Source organism: Battus philenor, unplaced genomic scaffold, assembly GCF_028537555.1.
Source record: "Battus philenor isolate CCGP_79_NKW_IND1 unplaced genomic scaffold, ilBatPhil1.0.hap1 SCAF_16, whole genome shotgun sequence".
Taxonomy (NCBI): domain Eukaryota; kingdom Metazoa; phylum Arthropoda; class Insecta; order Lepidoptera; family Papilionidae; genus Battus; species Battus philenor.
In genome coordinates this window covers 9,940,322-9,959,291 of record NW_027181678.1, presented here as the reverse complement: position 1 = coordinate 9,959,291, position 18,970 = coordinate 9,940,322, and the positions used below count along the sequence as shown (strand labels likewise).

Below are 18,970 nucleotides of genomic sequence, written 5' to 3'. Positions count from 1 at the left end.
TTATCACTCTATGGAGCAACCTCTTAAATCCAAAGTCCCAAGAGTGGTCGTGGCATCCAGGGGTTAAAAAAATTTATCTGCTCTTAATTGAGAAAAAATATAATGTTGTCTTACAAGTCAAGAGTTATTAATGTGGAAAGATAATATTTTAAGAAGCTCCACTGTCATGTACAGTAGTTGCAGTGTCCACCGAAACCAGCTAAATTTTGAAAATTGTCCACCAGAAAAAGTCTCTGGTTCAAACGCACCAAGGACTTTGATTTTTGAACTTGTAGCATTAAATTCAAACGAGCAAACAGTATTTACTTTTATGTTCATGTCTTGAGGACATCACAAAGAACGTAATAATGCCCACGAAATAACAATAGTAGATATCAATGAGAATTATTACATCATAGTCAAAGACAGAATTGTCATCCATTCTATTGGTATGACAATAGTAACGAAAAGTTTTGACCTCGTGTGAGTCAAGTTAATCGCGTGATTCACAATTAATTAACACGACAACGGAGTCACGTTGGAACGAATAAAAATATCCTGCGTGAAACCACACGCGTTGTTGGACATACGATCGTTCTGACGATATTACGAAGGCAAATATGAACTTGGATCGTTAGCATCGATCGTATATGTAAAGATTCACAACTAGCCGTGAAGTAATTAACTATCAACATTGTGTTAAAATTTATATAACAGTCACTACTTTTAAATATGTTGCTAAATAGCGCATAGCTTTTAGCTCTGCGATAAAGCTATATTTGAGACAGCTTTTGATGCATCCTTAAAACTATAGCGTACCAAAATATGTATAGCATGCTTATATTTCGCGCTAATATTTAATTAATTGCTATGATTGCTAATCAGATCTCCTTTAATTAAGCAGTGCAAAATTGGACATCGTGGTGACATTTAGTTGAGGCCAATGCCTTGCGTTGAGCGTCTATTGACTGATATGAGTATATAAAACTGTCAAAAAAATTCACCTAATTCTCAATAGAATTAATAACGTTACCTTGTGAAGTATTGGACGGATTGTAACAAGAAACGTATTCAATAACAATGATAATATTCAAGCGATAATATATAATATTGCAATTAAACACCTAATTAACCGCCATTATATGCATTATTCCGGTGTGGATTACGTACACGTGACGGCTCTTATGTGAACAAAGTATTCATTGTTTTATTAATTTGTATAAAGAACAGTTTTACCAAAAATCCTTTTCCTTAACTACTATTACATACGTATGATCTGTGCCCTGATGTAAAATAAAAGGTTGGTAAATATATAAATTTCTAATCAAGTTTAAAAGTAAATATAAGTCTGAAAATATACCTTTTTAATAAACTCTCAATCTCATCTCAACCCACCTTTCGGGTACAATTTCGTAGAATTCGCTTATTCTTCTTACCTGACTTCTTCAGTAAACGGAATATTCCTATTAAATTTTAAGTCTCTAAACCTTTACGTATCGTGCCAGAGATATCATGATAATTAAGTACATAGGCTGGAAATCTCTTAGATATATACAGATCGAGCAGCGGTAGGTCAACGCTGACAGACTTGCGATCACAAGTTTGATTTCCGGCATAAAATCTTAATTAATTCACACTTTGTGCATTAATAATATGGGATTGCCACTGCTCACAAACAAGTTTCCAGGGGATGGGCGGCAGCGTCCTCGGCATACCATAATACCACACTTCAATTACCAACTCGCCTGTCAACTGTGGCGAATATGGTATATCCCCTCTTAAATATCTTTAGAGGATATATCTTGCCACGCAGTGGGCGTCTACGGGCTAAAATGTCGACGACGATGATGTATATGTTATCTGACAATGTAGTTGATATTGCCTGCTGATGTTGTCTCTAATATAAGTTTCTAGAACATTGTAAAGACTAATTAAATTATCCACATTTGAATAAGCAATCAGAGCACTCTTGTTATAGATGAATTATTACAATATGCAATTGGTCCCGGAACTGTGAAGCAAACAATGCATCGGTACCAAACGCGCTCTGCAAAATGCATAACATAATCAAGGCGTTCGCTTATAAACTCAAGCCCGTATCTCATTACGGGGTGGGCGGTGACGGTATACACTGTTGTAACAGGGTTGCCTCGTATTCTTCATCAGAGTGAATTATAAATGATTTTCGCTGGAGTAATTAAATTTGAAATATACTATTACGCTTTTGTTTCATAATTATGCAATGCTATATTGAATTTTCTAATATAAGTACATACGTTAAATAAAAATATCATTATTAGAGTCATGGTGGGAGAAAATCTCTTCTCTTCGAGGTCGATTCAGGGATAGAGAGAGCCGTAGACACAGCATGTAAATTACCTAGTTGAAGGGGCTGTGGACAGCCCTCACAGCGCGCAGAACAGATGGACAGACGACCTTTGTTAAGGTCGTCGAGACGCGAAGCAGGCTTCCATCCGGTCAAATACACACACACATATATATATATATATATATATATATATATATATATATATATATATATATATATGTGTGTGTATGTGTGTAAATAAATGTGAGAGGGGGGAGGGCTTGTCCAGCAGTGGTGAAGCTACGGATGCAATAATGATGATGAAAAGGAAATAAACAAAAGGATTACGGTTCGCCACCGGTTCGGCCCTTTTTAGCACCCTCGGTAAGAATGCTAAACAGAATTTCCTCTTTTGGGTACACTGTTCCTTTCGCTCCATTGAGTGTCCAGTCTAATAGTTTGAAGGCCTCTCAATCCAGTGAAAGAAGCAATGTAAAGGCCCGCGCCGTGGTTCCTTCAGATCCTGAGAGACCTTGTAAACAGGTTTGGGCTCAGCGCTATATCAGCTCAAACTCGATAAACCTGTAAATACGTGGAAAAACAGCTTTTTTACCCATGACACTTAAACTTAATTATCTTTCTCTCTATTCTCCTGCTAATCGCTCCCAGGATTTTAAATTGTTTTATGGAAATAAAAACGACACATGTTCTAAGGAAAATATTGATTTTAATTTCAATGATCATAAAGTTTTACAAGACAAAACGTAAATGATCGTTATTAAAAACGTAAATACACGTATTACACAATTTTGGTCGTCATTTGAGCCTATAGACACCCTCTGCAAGGCAGAGGTCTTCTGTAAAAATACATAAGAGGGATATACCATAAGCGCCATGGCAAGTGGGTTGGCGATCGCAGTGTGGTATTATGATATACAGAGTACGTTACTGCCCATCCTCTGGAAACTTGTTCGTGAGCAGTAGCAATTCTATATAATTAACACACAGTGTGAATTATATAAGACTACATCTCGGTAATCGAACCCACGATACGATCGCAAATCTCTTAGTCTACCGCTGGACTACCAATGCTCATTTTAAAGTAGGCTTCTATTTCTCAAGGCGGCATCAGCACCTAAAAATTCGTCTTTAAATTTTGTCTTTGTAATGATCTAAGGGTTCGAGTGGACTCGTTTATTGCGAGAGTTATCTGGCATTATTCAAATTTGAAAAAATCCTTATTAATGACTTCTTAATGAAGAAAAGATCAAAGCGCCATTATCCGGATTTCATCGGATAATTATTGGAATAAAAGTCATCACAAATCTTTGACAGGCTTTTCTAAAAAAGTTACGGCTTTTCCATGACCAAGTATACAGCTCGTTTATTTATGTTACTTTTTACATTTGTGTAACTGGAGAGATAAAAGAAGCAATTTGAGACATTTTGCTTTATTATTTTTCACTTCACATTTACATATAATCATTTCATTCATTCATGAAAACCTATTTATCTTATAAAGAGTATGAATCCCTCATGTACAATAATACTTTTCGACGTCGTCCCTTAATATATTAAGGGAGGATATATCGTCATCGCTACTTCTCAAGCGGGTCGGCGATCACAGTGTGGTATTAAGGTACGCAGAAAAAGCTGCTGCTCATCTTCTAGAATATTGTTTGAAAGTAGAGGCAATCCTATTTAATGAGTACACAACGTGTGAATTATATAAGATTACATCCGAGATTCGAACTTGCTACCTACGATCGCAAGTCCTAGTGTTCTACCACTTAGCTACCAAATGATTGTTTTACTTTTAAATATAATATATTTTATTCTACTACTTTTCTATATACATATTGCTAAAACAGCAAAAAAAAAATTAAAAAATGTAAACCTACTTTTCGTAGCTCGCCTTGATGAGAGCTCATGATTTAATAAAGAAACACAGGTACTACGAACTAATTAAAAATCTCATTAAGTGTTTGGCTTATCAACTTGAGGCATGGCTTAGTAACTATTCATTAAAGTTGGTTATTTTCACACGGAGAATTCACGTATTTATTCAAGTAAACGTATACACGGTGATTATATGTATAAAAGGTTTAAAGGGGTGAATGTATAGCTTTAGTCAGCAAAAGGCTTTTAAAATTTTTAATCATGTCCCTTGTCCTCCTGTATCGCTATGAAATGTTATATTTATTTATGTATTCTTTGACAAGCCAATAACTTCTAGCAGTAGTCAACAGGGACAGGTAGTAAAACGTAACGTAACATAAACGATAATTAATTTTAATATTGAATATAATACAGAATTACATTATTTTTAATTTTTGGATATGATGTACCGTACATTAATTGCAGCAAATTAATTATCATCCTCTTTAATACAATTAATATTTTTCTTTATATTAAATGTGAATATTGAAACAAGATCTAAATAATTTTTTTGCCTATTTTTTTATTGAAAGGTGTAGTTATTAATTACACTTACCTCATAAAGTAAAATTAAAAATTCACTTTCTTGTAATTATAAAAAAAAAATGTTTAGTGCATTATTGGTTTTATCAGTAAAAAGGTGATAATGGTTGACTACGTTCATTCTTTGACATATCAAAACTTTTTGATAGCATCTGGATCCTAAATCAAATGTTAAAAATGTCAATTACTACTTGTGTAAACAATTTGTTTATGAATATAAATATATTTTCGTAGGTGTAGGAAAATAGACGTTGTTTATATCGGGGATGTGCCAACCCTAAAGCTATTGCACTTCAATGCAAACGAGGCGACGGCACAGCACAGAGTAAAGCAGGAACAGAGCAACGGTTCCCCGTTTTAGTAACAAAGGTGGAAGATTATGCATCGAAGCGTCGCCACTATAACGTACTGACAATCCGCCCTACCTTCCTATGTGTACGGTTTTTTTTAATAAAAGACCTTTGACTATTCTGTATTCTAACTTTTTTCATGAAGCAACCAGTAATTAAAACTGACTAGAGGATACCGTGAGTTAAATCAATGATATGTTTGACTTGCTCGTTGGATTTATATTTTGTTTATAGAACACACGATATAGAACGTTAGGAATGAATAAGTAAAAATTATAGCTTACATATTGCAACTGTTTTATAAACATTTGAATTAAATTTTCAATCTTCATTCCGTTTTAATTTTACATATAGGGCTTATAAAACACGATATAACAAATCAAACAATACCTAAGTTAATGACATGATGCTCCGTCTTCTCAATGTTCTCTTCATTCCTGAAAATCTTAAACATCTTTACAGAATCGATGACGAGCTCCTTCCATACTATCCTAATCTTTGCTCTCATGGAAGTAACGATAGAGAGTCAAGGTATTGATTTGACTTAGACCAGAGGGAAAATGAACATCCACGTCGATTTTTACTGTCTAGTTTCCCAACAACCAGTAGTTTGTCGAAGAAAACTGATTGCCTAATAGCTATATTATTAAAATAACTTAGAACTCGTTGGTAACATAAAGTGAAGACGTTAGTCTTTATCTTGAGCTGGTCGTGGATGGATTTATTGTTGTGTCTTATTGTTTAAGAGATGCATAACACTTTAACCTAACACCACATTTAAAAACGTGACCTCTCTGGTCCTCTTTGACAAGCTCACAGATGCTCAATCAACCGGAGAAGAGGGAAAGGAGAGGGATATTCTCGAAATTTCTCTACGGGAATAAGGAGATACATAGACGAATGAAGAATGAAAGTATCTGTCAAAGTCCAGCAAATTCGCAAGTTGAAGTAGACTGCCACTTTACCGAAGGAACCTTAAAGCTCTGAATTGAAGACCACGAACCGGCAAGAGCAGCGTAATAAGCCCACCTAAAAGGTGGTTTGACGACCTTGTGAAATTCGTGGAAAGTTGCTCTTTGCAGGCCGCATACAATCGGTCCTTTTGAAAATCTATGTGGAAAGTCTACGTCCCGTCGTGAATGTCTTCCTCCTGAATTGTTAATAATTGCTTTTATAATGCTGCGCAAAATTTTGTATTCCAAAAGCTTGACTGACACGTACAAAAGGCAAATGATCGTACGAATCAGGTGAATGCCCTGATCGTATGTTTCTATTTATAACTAAGTGCCATACTATTGTAGGAACTACTGTAAGAATAGGTGCATTGTTGTATGTAAATAACTTTGGCAAACCTGAATAAATTCTGAACAAAGACTTACGAAAAACGGAACACACTATGTTCGTAATAAGGCGGCAGGGCGAACTGACACGACGATGTCTTTAAGACAAAACTATGTCCCTGTATAATATATAAACGCCACCGTGCATTTCTATTAAAGTTTTTTCCGCAGGCGGTTTTTTTTATTTACATTCCAAGATGTCGGGAGAATTATTTTGATTATTGATTTCGTTGCTATTGTTTGCTTTCATTGCTTCATCTATTTAGTTTATGTAAATATTTATATTATGACATCTTTTTATATAATCACCGTACACAAACTATTGTGTATTACGTCGCAGAACTTGGCTTTGCTGCTATATTTCATCATCATCATCTAAGATCTCCCCTGCTGGACATGGGTCTCTCTAGTATCTTTTTACTCTCATATTTGATTTGTCCTGTGATTATCTGAGTTTAGACTATTTCTAACAGCTTTGTCTGATGAAAAGGTCGAATAGATTCAGCCGTTACTTTGTGGAAGTCCATCCTAAGTAAGAAAAGGGCTAATATATAGCTATTTCCGCTATGTAGCAGTAGTCGTGCAATGAAGTGCACAGTTAATTCGAGGAAACACGAAAATTACTTACTCTACTGAAGTTAAAAGCTCCATACGTGAATATAGTATATAAGCTGTCATACTGTTTGTATGCTGTGCATTCCTCATAATGCCAGCTGATGGACTTCCATTGAAAGACATAGACTTCCCATAGTATTCAGCGACTTCCCACATAGTCGACTATGTCGTCGGTATACATAAATTCCAAGAAAATAGTTAATTTTTGTGTAAAGCTGAAGGAGTTATGTTGACCAAATAACTATAAACTTAAGTTAAATTCTCTCACATTACGTTTTTAAAAAGTTTCCATTTCTAATCAACAATATATACACCTTCGTTATCAACAACGTTTTGCCATTTAGTATATAAATTTTCAATGCCGGAAAGGTAAAAATCAATCGGTTTGTAAAACATTTTAGAATTAAAATTACTTTTCGGTCCCCCTAATATAATGAAAATATCGAACAGTGGAATGATTTTATGTTTATTACATACTGATTTCAACAAAAAAATAAATATATAATAATAAACGTTAACAATTTACGACTGCCTTCATTAAAAGCGTTACAAAGTTATCAGAACCACTTTGTGCCGAACAAAATTAGTCTGCAAGAGGCATTAAACAAACTTCCGACTATGATGGACGCGATCCAGAATATCTACATCACGCTATTGCAATGAATCATCACGTCTACTTTTTCGCGGACATGTTATATTCTAAATACTGAACAGGAAACACTAACATACTTTGCTTTAAAAATGCGGTTTCTTGCTGAATTAATTTTACGATTCATATGTCATCTTCTGCGTAATTTTGTTTACCAATTAATGTCTTATGAGATTGCGATGCAGTTTATTTATACTTAGTACTAATTTATTGAATAGGGTGTTCGATTCTCGGTATGCAGACTTATTTAATTCAAACTTTGTGCATTAGTGTAATAGGATATCCTTTGCCCACAAAGAAATTCCTAAAGATGGGCAGCTGCGTCCTATTCTCAACATAATACCACACTGCGATCGCCAACCCGCCCGCCAAGCGTGGCGTTTACAGTATATTTCCCATAGATATTTTTTGAGGAGGCCTCTGCCTTGCAGTGGGCGTATATCGGCTGAAAAGAAGAATATAAATTTATTATTTTTATGCTTACCATATAAAACACGACATGTTGTGGAGTTAAAAAGAAATACATACCTGATTACTAATCATAAAACACTGTTTATTAGTCTTGTGACGCAACAATGTTCTCTGCATACTAAATTTCACCTTATCTCTTATGTTCTCCTTATAAACAATACGTGTACTTTTACTGTGACTTATTTTTCTCCAACATCTCCCGGTGTTATCGAAAAAGCCTATATATTTAAGTAATTCACAAATATACATACTAATATTTTTTATTATTTGTATCACAGGTAGTTCCCCGTTTACTCGGCTCGCTGGTCGGCGGCGCTATGAGTCCTACTCAACATCTGGAACAACAGCAAGCGCTGGTGAAGCAGTTCGCTGAAATATTGGAGTTCGTTCTCAAATTCGACGAACATAAGGTGTGTAAATTATCTTTGGCGTAGTCGATATACATAAACATGCCAATTTTTATATTAAAAGACTTCAAAAAATAGTGTATAAGGTTATAAGAGTGAATAGAGTATAAGATATTGTGCTTTTTATTTTACTTAAAATTTTGGTTCGTCGACGAGATAATAAAATTATTTATACTATCACATGCATGTAATGAATGCGAACAACGCTAGAATGGTCATTAAGGTTATTGTTAGCTTTGTAGGGCTATTAAAGCTTTTTCGATCACAGGGCTTGCGGATACAAGATCCTCAACCTCTTGTATGCCAAAGGCTTCCCAGACGCACAATCTACAACGCAACCATTTTACGACGGGCAAGTGACGCGTTGTAGTTTGGATACACACTATTTTTCGTTCAGGAACAATTCCTCGGAATTTTTTAACGCAAAGTTATTGTCTATATTCTGCAGTATATACAGATTAAAATGCAAAATATATTAAACTGTATTTTTAGAAATATTCGAATAAATATAGCTTTTGTCGTTTCTGGAGATATCCGTCCTAAGGCAGAAGGGCAGCCAGGATAAATCTAGTCTTATAGCAAACAAAGGGTTAAAGGGTTTAAAATCATATAAACTAATTACTACTCAGAAATCAGTATTTTTTTAACCTTGTTGCAATTGTTCTATACGTATTACGTGAAATAAAACTTTTCTTTCTGATTACATACTTTACTACAAAAAAAAACAAGAATATTAGCAGAAGTTAATGTTATTTGTTTCTCCCGCAAATGAAGTAAAGAATTAAAAATGTCTATTAACAAGTTTTTTCACTCTCTATCTATATTAAAGCATTATATAAAACGTCTGTATGATAGATTACTTTTTATAGTGTATGTACTTTATTTTGTTCAATTAATTAATTAAATATCACGTATCAGAACGTTTTCGTTAATGAAACATGTTTCACTGTCATCGTTTGTCGTCGCAATTTTTTCTCCTGTTGTAAGGTCACAGAATGAGTCAGACGCTGCCATTATATATAAACGTGAAAAGAAAGTGAAATAGCAACTTTGTCTTTCCTTTTTTTATTTTTATTAAGGATGATCGGTTGTCGGTATTATATATCCTTTAAAGTGGGGGGAATGTATAGCTCATTTGCCGTCAAAAATTTGCCTGTCGAAAGATCGATAGTTTTAGAAATAATAATAAGCAACGTAATGATAATATAATTAGGCAGACCGGAAGGTAATATCGTTCCTGTCGACACCTTTTACCGAAATCCTAATTGGTTTTTACCACTCAGGCTTTGAAATTTGTATTCGGAAGGTTGTTGATGACGAAGGTGAATATATGAAATACGTGATCAGGAATAAAAACTTGTTAAAAATGTAGTCGTGTGAATTTAACTTGAGAAAGCTACATAACTTCCGGTCTCCCTAATAGTATAAAAAAGAGTTTTTAAAATTCAGATTCCTTTGTCTCGAAAACCGCGACCCAGCGCTTCCAACGCTGCTAATTTCAGCGTGTCTTTGTTGGTCCGTGAGAGTATACATATTGTGACCTCACGCGTACTTTGTATCATGAGTCATTCTAAAATATTTTTTTACCATTTTTATATATTATTAAAAAAAAAAACATGTCACGGCTATTTACTCGGTTCACTGCTTCGATTGCTAATGATTCTAAGGACGATGGAAGAACAAACACAAGCAGTGATGACAGCATTATTATACCTGATAAAAAAGATGTTATTAATTTTCAAACAAAAAACGACAATTAATGTTTATTGTTTCTTTAAAATACGAAAATAATTATTAGAAATAAGAGTGTTTTATTTAACAAAATCAAATCAAAATATGTCCCGCAATTTCGTCTGTTCTTGCAAGAATTGCTTAGTAAAACTGTTAAAATTATATGTTATTGCAAAGACATTATGTCCCTGCAGATTATCTACTTTCAGAAGTTATTGGCCTATCACGTTCCAGAGTTTCAGGGTGAACTTCATACAGGGTAATAGCATAGATGTAAATGCTCTTAAACTTTGTGCTGATAAGTAAGCAATACATTCACCTCTTTAATGCTCTCTCCTTATAATCTACTATAAAATAATTGTTCAAATACATCGAATAAAAATCTCGAAACAGCTAGAAATATCGAAACAGCTTATCTTCACATATTTCATTTGTATCGAACTAATTTTATCAAATTAGTCACTAGAAGGTTGATTCATTACACTTACTATAAACTAATTTAAGGCCCGTTGTCTATTTTTGTTGACTTTCATATTACTCACCAAAGATATTTTTTATTTAAACCACAGCGATTGACGACTTGGTTAAATGGAATTTTTAGTTCATGGTGAGTTTTTGTTTACGTGTTTATAAAGCGGGAAACCGTTATTGAACGTTCACATCAAGTCCTCAAATAACGTAGGCTATTCGTAATAATAGATTCATTCATGCGTTTTATTTCATTCGTTAGGTAAAGGTAGTTGGTTTATAAAAGTAATTACCTTTGCTTATTACTCTTATGTTATTTGGTTTAATGTTTGAACTACGAGTATAAACATCGAATACTTATAAAAATAAAAATTATGTTTCGTACAAAGCGAGACTTCAATAAAAATGTGATTATGTTGCACACAGTTTTTTGTTTTACAATATATATAAGAACGTATTTTAATTCTAACTGTATTTTTTTGGGAAAAGACAACTATTGTTTTTATAATTTTATTCTCGTTTCTTTAATCTTTTCTATCCATAAGAAATTTAACGACATACTTGGGACAAATGAATCGTTGTCTTTTTTATATTTGTAAGTTTTATCAGACGTGGTAACGTACTTGAATGTAGGATTATCGTTCGAATAGGAAGGGTTTTCGACCTCAACCTTAAAATTCATTGCACTTTAACACCGCGGAGCATTCCGTATACTTAATTTCTTTTTAAAAATTCATGACCATTCGCCGCTCGTAATCCGACATTACTTTTTAACTACATGTTTCTATGCAAACCGCAACTCATAGTTGTAAATCCGAAAAAAACTATTCGTTTAATTTAATAAACTTATATATAACTATTATATAACTCAAAATTCGTAATTATGAACTAAAAAACTTTTTTTTACTGGCCATTTTTAGTAATGGTGTTCTAAGAAGCAAAGGTGCTAAACCAATCACATCATTATTTCAGCCGTAAAACCTATATTGTTGGACATACGTCTCTCTCTTAGATTTCTAATAGGACCTGTTTGAATCGGCCTGCATTTTCCGTCTGAGCTAATAACCTACCATTCCAAAGTATTCCGTGGAGGAAAATAACTTAGAAAAGAATAGTTTGTATTGCAATAGAAAATACATTATATAACAGAGGCCGACAAGCACCTGGATTGTCGAAGCTATTTTTTCTAAATTTAATTTTTTTTACAAACTATGAATAAATATATATAACAAGGTATACGAAAATGATGTAAAAATTATATTGTTAGAATTAATACATTACAATAATTTAAACGACATTTTAAAACACGAATAATTCGATAAAAATTTCAAAACTATATAATAACATAAAAATAAAAAAGGCAGTCATTTATTGACAGCCACAAATAATTCTTCAGGCTGCCACATGGAGTTTGTGAGCCACAGGTTGGCAATCCATGTTATATGACAAGGTTATGGTAAAATAGAAGGTATAATGAGTGATGAGGTCTTTATAACCCAGCCGATAGTCAAGATATGGCTTTTCAGTGGAGAGCCCCATAGAGTATAAAAGACGTAGTCGCTGATGCCTTATGATTTTTTTATATAATATTCTTACCCCCATCTTGTTTTTGGGACAGCGATATATACATTCCTATTTTTACTGTCTTTCTATCTCCCTTCACAATTTCTCGCTTTGTTACCTCTATCATCCTTCATATTTTCTATCATTCTCACAGCATTCAGCCACATTACATTCACGCATCGCCTTTCCTCCCTAGCCACTGCCTCGTGATTCTGTAGTGCAGTCTACGGACAGGCTTGAGTAGCGCAGGACTTCCACTCACAAAGTGGACAAACTACTTTATTAAAGTCGTCGGAAGACACGGAATATTAGCCGATTCCAACTGTTTTTTTTGGACATCCAAGAAGCCTATGTCCGGTATTTTGACCTGTGACTAACATAAATCCCACTTAATTTTTAAAGTTTTATGTATTTCTTGTCATAAACATGCCGCCTGTTTTTTGTGATATGTATTCAATTGTATTGACTATCAAATTCTCTTCCGGAGTTTCGTCACGTTCAATTTTCAAAGCAGTCAATTCAATTAAAGCCGTACACCACAACAAAATAAACGGAAGTTGATAATTTATATAACGCTAGCAATTGTTGTTGATTTATTTGCGCGCACATTAATTAAGTGGATGCAGAGCTATCTATCTGTGAGTTAGTCACATGGGGCGCACTAATAAGAGCGCAAATCGATTAGCAATTTGTCGAGTATTGTGATGGAAAGTGAGGTTAGGTTTGACCTAGCGTTTAATGAGTCATGCTTGTTTTTGTCTCCTTTGTTTATTGCTTATTACAAATAAAGTCGTCTCTTTCAGTTCAAATTTAAAAAAATGTTCAATATTACACCTCCTGTTAACGTCAAAATATATTTACCGCCTGTTCGAAAAATAAATATCTCGGAACGGCGAAGAACAGGGGAAATAAACTCAGCGGTCCACGTATTTTTTAAAATAAAATTAAATCACATATGTACTGTTAATTATATATATATATATATATATATATATATATACATATATATATATATAATATACATACAAGTATACATATAAATATACATAAAGAGAGAGAAAGATAAGAATTTGGATAGAAATAATATAAATTTAATAGAAGTGATGAGCAGTGCCAGAGACTTGTGATCAGTAAAAGCTTAAGTTTAAGAATAATAAAACACATGGTCAATTAAATAAAGCAACATCTTGTTTCAATATTATAAATGTATAGTTAAGTAATTTTCAATAATAGTATTTTAATATTACACTGCTCACAAACAAGTTTCCACATCCATGGGCAACAGTTTTACATATTACTTTACATATTACACTTACATATTAATACTTAAATGTAATCATGATAAGCTACCTAATAAAATTTTCTTCTTGTCCTGTACAGATGAAAACACCGGCGATTCAAAATGACTTCAGCTACTACAGACGCAGCGTGTCTCGCGGGGGTCTCATCAACTCCGAGTTACCCCCTGACGAAGAACCGCACATAGGCGCTGAAGTGGCAAACAGGATGTCCCTCTTCTACGCCCAAGCCACGCCCATGCTCAAAGTCCTGTCTGAGGCAACGAGCCAATTCGTGAACGACAACCAACAGGACTTGGAGAATACGACAGAAACTCTAAGCACCATGGCCAAAGTCTGCTTGCGGATGCTGGAAAATCCGTAAGTATTAACTATTGTAATATTAAAGGAAATTAAGAAAATAAAAAGGAGGAAAAAAAAAGGAAATTAAGAAAATCAATTTATGAATTACGAAGGTCAATTAATTAAAGAAAATTCTAGAAAACCATTAAAAAAAGGAGAATTAATTAGAAATAAGCAATTAGGTTATTTAATTGAATGCGGTTAGTCCAAGACCGATCATCGTGGAAAACTTTGGGAAAGTCCTGTGCCTTGTAACGGGCGTCTATCGGCTAACAAGTTGACGATTCACGCATATTTGATAATATCTGGTACTGCTAATCTTAACGTTTTTAATAAGATATAGATAGATTATTCTTAGCATACGTATGACGAAGTAATCCATTTGACTTTTAAAGATATGTGCATAATGTTCTACGGTAGACTCATTTACGGCAAGCATCTAATTAAACGTAACATGTAAGTGTAATTACATTTTTTTTAATTGTGTCTTGAGTCAGAAACAATTTTATAATTGTAGCAGGTGTCAGCATATCGTACGATATCATCAAACGGAATGTTTCAAGTTTGTTACCTATAGAAATTTGGTATTCGTATGCATGTTTACCTAAAATTGCCGTGTTGACTTAATATGGATAGCACTTTAGCAAAGCATTCCCGAGTAGGCGAGTGGGACAGATATATACCTCCTGCTGACGACGCTCTTTGCTCTGATGTTCCTTTTCTCGCTCTCCGCAGGTTTCTTCTCGAAGATTAATTTTCTTTTATCTTATACTATCTATTAATTACTCATTAAAACCAATTATAATAGATCAGATAAAAAAAAATGTCTGAAACATCATTTGCAATGTAAAATACGTTGTTGTAATTATGTATTCGTGTATACTACATACCTAGTATACTATTTAGCATACCGGTATATAATTTTTTAATAGATTTCATAGATAATCTGTTTTAATGCTTCTATATGCATAACAAGATATACGAAGTATTGTGCGATAAAGATAACGCTCTACAAACCGATCGTTTGTTATTGTGAATTTTATTCTTCTGCTCGAAGATCCAAATTAAATGCAAGGTTTATAACATTCTGTCAGTTTCATATAGTGACGAAAACCAATTGGATGGTTCATATGATGATGTGAATTTATACACGTGATACAATCAGAAGTGAATGACACGTATCAGTTCGATGCACCGTGCAAACATGAATCAATTTTTTTTTCGGCGCGCACCATTAATGAAAGCTCTTCGTGCGCTTTAAATCTGAAAGCCTGGCCTGATTACTGTTGAAATTAAATTCCTGAACAAACTTTTCCTTGAAATGGGAACGTCATAACTTTTGCTATCGCCTGGCGTCAAAGTGTCATAACTCTTAATTGTAATTAAGTTTCTAGTTTTTTCTCGAAGCCGATATTCAGATCAATAAGTGATGCAAATAAAATTACTTTTCGCAAACATCACAGGGGGTCAATGCGTAGTTAATTTATTAACAAAAACCCTAAAAACTTTTACACCTTTCTTTAATCACTATGTACAAAGTAATCATTCTAAAATATTTTTTTTCTATGGACATCCAGGCCAATCAATTCTGGCTGAACAAAGTCTGCAACATGCAACATCTGCAATATTAACATCTGTATATTGTAACAATGATTAATTTTATAAATAGCAATCCGAATTTTAAGAATGCTTCTTCTTACTTAAGTTATTTATTATTTCTAAAACCATTTACTTTTATATATAGTGTACCGTATATTAATTGACAGCAATGACGCAATATTCACCACTTAAAAACTTTTACACCTATAACCAATAACTCTGTATATTACATGGAAATTAAGCTTCATTGTCCCTGGTAGCGATCAACAATGGAGTTTAAAACTGAGTTAAAAATTTAATGAAGGATCAAACAATGATCTGTGTTTTTTTTTCTGGGGATTTATAGCGATAAATGAACTCTATTCTTATAATTAATTATGTTAATTTAAAAAAAAATAGTTTTCGTAACTCAATTAAAAACTTTTTTTTATTCGGGGAATAGGGGTGACCGCATAAAACGTCTTACGTAGAAAATAACCTAAAACCTCCATAAAAATAACTAGGAATTCTTAAAACGTACAACAATTATCCTTTGTAGTCTAACAACACTCGAACTTTATTGTGAAGTGGTGCAAAATTGCTTTTGTCTCTTGGAGATACTACGACATAGTTTTGCAATGACTGTTGTTTAAATATGCGCATGTATATGTCTCGGTAGCCAGATATACAAGATCCTATTTACTTTTTTTTTAATGACGGCGTCAATTCGAAATTCGAACAAAAAGAGTTTTAAGTGTATTGACTTTTTTCGTAAATTTATTTTAATTTTAATCAGTTACCTGTTATTAGACGCAATTGTTAATTTGATAGCGGAAATGTAATATTAAGAGCGCGTAGCGTAATGAGTTTGTAAAGTTTCAAGAAACTAGTTCGAGTGGTAGTTGCGTTCCGGATGCATAAATCAGTGATATCCCCTTCGGACCAGATTTAGCTTGGCCTACATTTGAACGTTTGCTTTACGTTCTCACAATCCTTGACAGGTTGACATTCAGGAGCACATACTTTAGTAACGTGACGTGGTTATGTGCCTTTAATGATTTAATTTGGAACACAATTTATTACAGAAATTGAATATTATCAACAAACCTTCGATTAGATAAATATAAAATCCATTTTAATTTGTAAAATTTATTGGTATTACGTTATTAATTAATACATAGTTATATAACTAGTTGTTCCCCGTTCGCTTCGCGTGGCTCACACTGCTTTTTATTTGTATGAATTATCAAAACACTTTATTAGTAATTTTTAACCCGTGGAAAAAAATTCTGGCGAAATGTTATCCGCATAAGAGTTTAAAAATAGGCATACTTTAATGTACGTTACCTCAACGCCACTCGCGTGGGGAATTTTGTAGAATTCATTCTTAGTTGACTTCCACTTGGCGCAAGGAATTTGGTAGAACCAAATTTCATTACCTACTTTGACAGTCTTAGTACTGTTCAAAGATATAACCCCGTCACAGTTCAATAGAAAAACTAATTGTTTTTTATATATTGTTTAACTAATTCATTGTTCAATATTAAAACATAAAATTTACTAATTTATTGTCTTAATATTGAACAACGACTACTGAGTTACTTTTCACAGTGAACAGCGGTAGGGGATTGAGACTTGCGATCGTAGGTTGCTGGGTTCTATTCCCGGTGTAAAATGTTATGTTATATAATTCCCGCTTTGTGTATAAATTGTATAGGATTGCTACTGCTCATAAACAATTTTCAAGAGGATAGGCAGCAGCGTCCTGTGCATACTATAATACCACACTGTGATCACCGAACCGTCTGCCAAGTGTGGCGATTATGTTACATCCCCCCATAGTTATCTTTGGGGAAAGCCTATGCCTGCAGTGGACTGTGACTGTGAAACAACGACCCAGTTACAAGTATAGCTTTATTATTTCATGCGCCATAAGACTTGTGTAATATTATTATTCAATTATGATATTATTCAATAAATTAGCCAAAGGTAATCCTATCTTTTTTATTTCGAATGATGTTAAATATTTTACAGCTGAAAACAGAATAAATTAAAACACAAGTTACTCTTATCTCTCCTTTCGACGTATTTTTTTCGCATATTATCCATTTTTCACTTTTCAAAAGAATCTCTCCAGTAACTTTATGAAAATAAGCCATACTGGTGAATCTATTACTAGTTTTGTGCTTGAAAAAAACATTTGGTAATTAATTTATAAGAAAAATATTAAAAATTCACTTTACAATATTTGGCCTAGTAAAAAAAAATGACTGGCCAAAAACATAAATTTCTGTTCAAATTGTAAGAACTAAGGTGAACAACTTTGAAAACAGAAATTGATCGAGTTTTAAGTGCGGTTTTCTCGTGTCGTCTTCGATTAAGCCGCTAAACGCATTTCGAGTAACATCCTAAGGTAAGGAGTGAACATTTCGAGGCTCTTTCGTCCAAGCATTAGGCGTCATTCTAACCTTAGAGCTTCCAGTCCGGTGAAATAATTTAATAGCTCACAGAGCACTTAAGCTTTGTAACTTAAAGTGGTTCAGGCTAAGCGCTTTTACCGTTGTGTTCCTTCAAAACTATCAAGTCTTAAATGTCAACGTCAAACTGCATTTCATATTGACAAAGAATAGTCTACGAAAGATATAAAAAATAGAATACCAATACTTGTAGTACAAGTTCAAAAAGAATCACATGAGTACTTAAAATCAAAATAAGCATCATTAAAGACGTATTATCCGCAGAAATAATCCCTTGGCAAATTAACTTTGTTGTTTCCATGTTTGTAATGGATTCCCGCAAAGTAAGGCCAAATTTAATTAACTACTAATGGAATCAGCTTCATCGGATAGGCCACGTGGGTAAATGGTTGGCCATTCACGTACTTTCATATCCTTAAAATCCTGTTACAATTTTCATCGAAAGCATTTTCAAAATTAAGTTGAACCTGATTCAAATTTGATGATGAAGTTTTTATTTTAAATATCTCTTATGCACTTCTAATCTATGAATGTATGTTTTTTTGAAGACTTATATCTAAAACCTTCTAATTAAAGAAGGGCCCCGTTCTGTCTCTGTGTTATGTGTATAAAAAATGTAAATACTTCCTCCACAATTATTATTATAATTTACTATTATTTTTACTTAATGTAAGCAATATTTTGAACAGAAAAATTTTAACAAAAATAAAAAACACCAGATATTGATACTTGAGAAAATCAATGAAGGTGTTACTTATAATTGCCCTCGTCGACAAAAAACAATTTTTTTTATATATCCCGTGGCACAATACAAACCTCGGACTAAACAATTACAATCAATTTAATGCAGTAATATCCGAGTCGGACATTTCGGAAGACTCTGGAATGTTTTCAAAGATAGAACGAATGATAA

The 18,970-nt window shown here is 33.5% G+C and overlaps 1 protein-coding gene across 1 annotated transcript in view; it reads left to right on the top strand.

Moving 5' to 3' along the window:
• Nucleotides 1-18,970, top strand: part of LOC137919161 (CYFIP-related Rac1 interactor A) — a 56,866-nt gene that overhangs the window by 19,442 nt on the left and 18,454 nt on the right. The window contains exons 3-4 of the mRNA XM_068762144.1: nucleotides 8,472-8,603; nucleotides 13,743-14,020. Of these exons, the coding sequence (XP_068618245.1) occupies nucleotides 8,472-8,603; nucleotides 13,743-14,020 (410 nt within the window). The remainder of the gene's footprint in view (nucleotides 1-8,471; nucleotides 8,604-13,742; nucleotides 14,021-18,970) is intronic.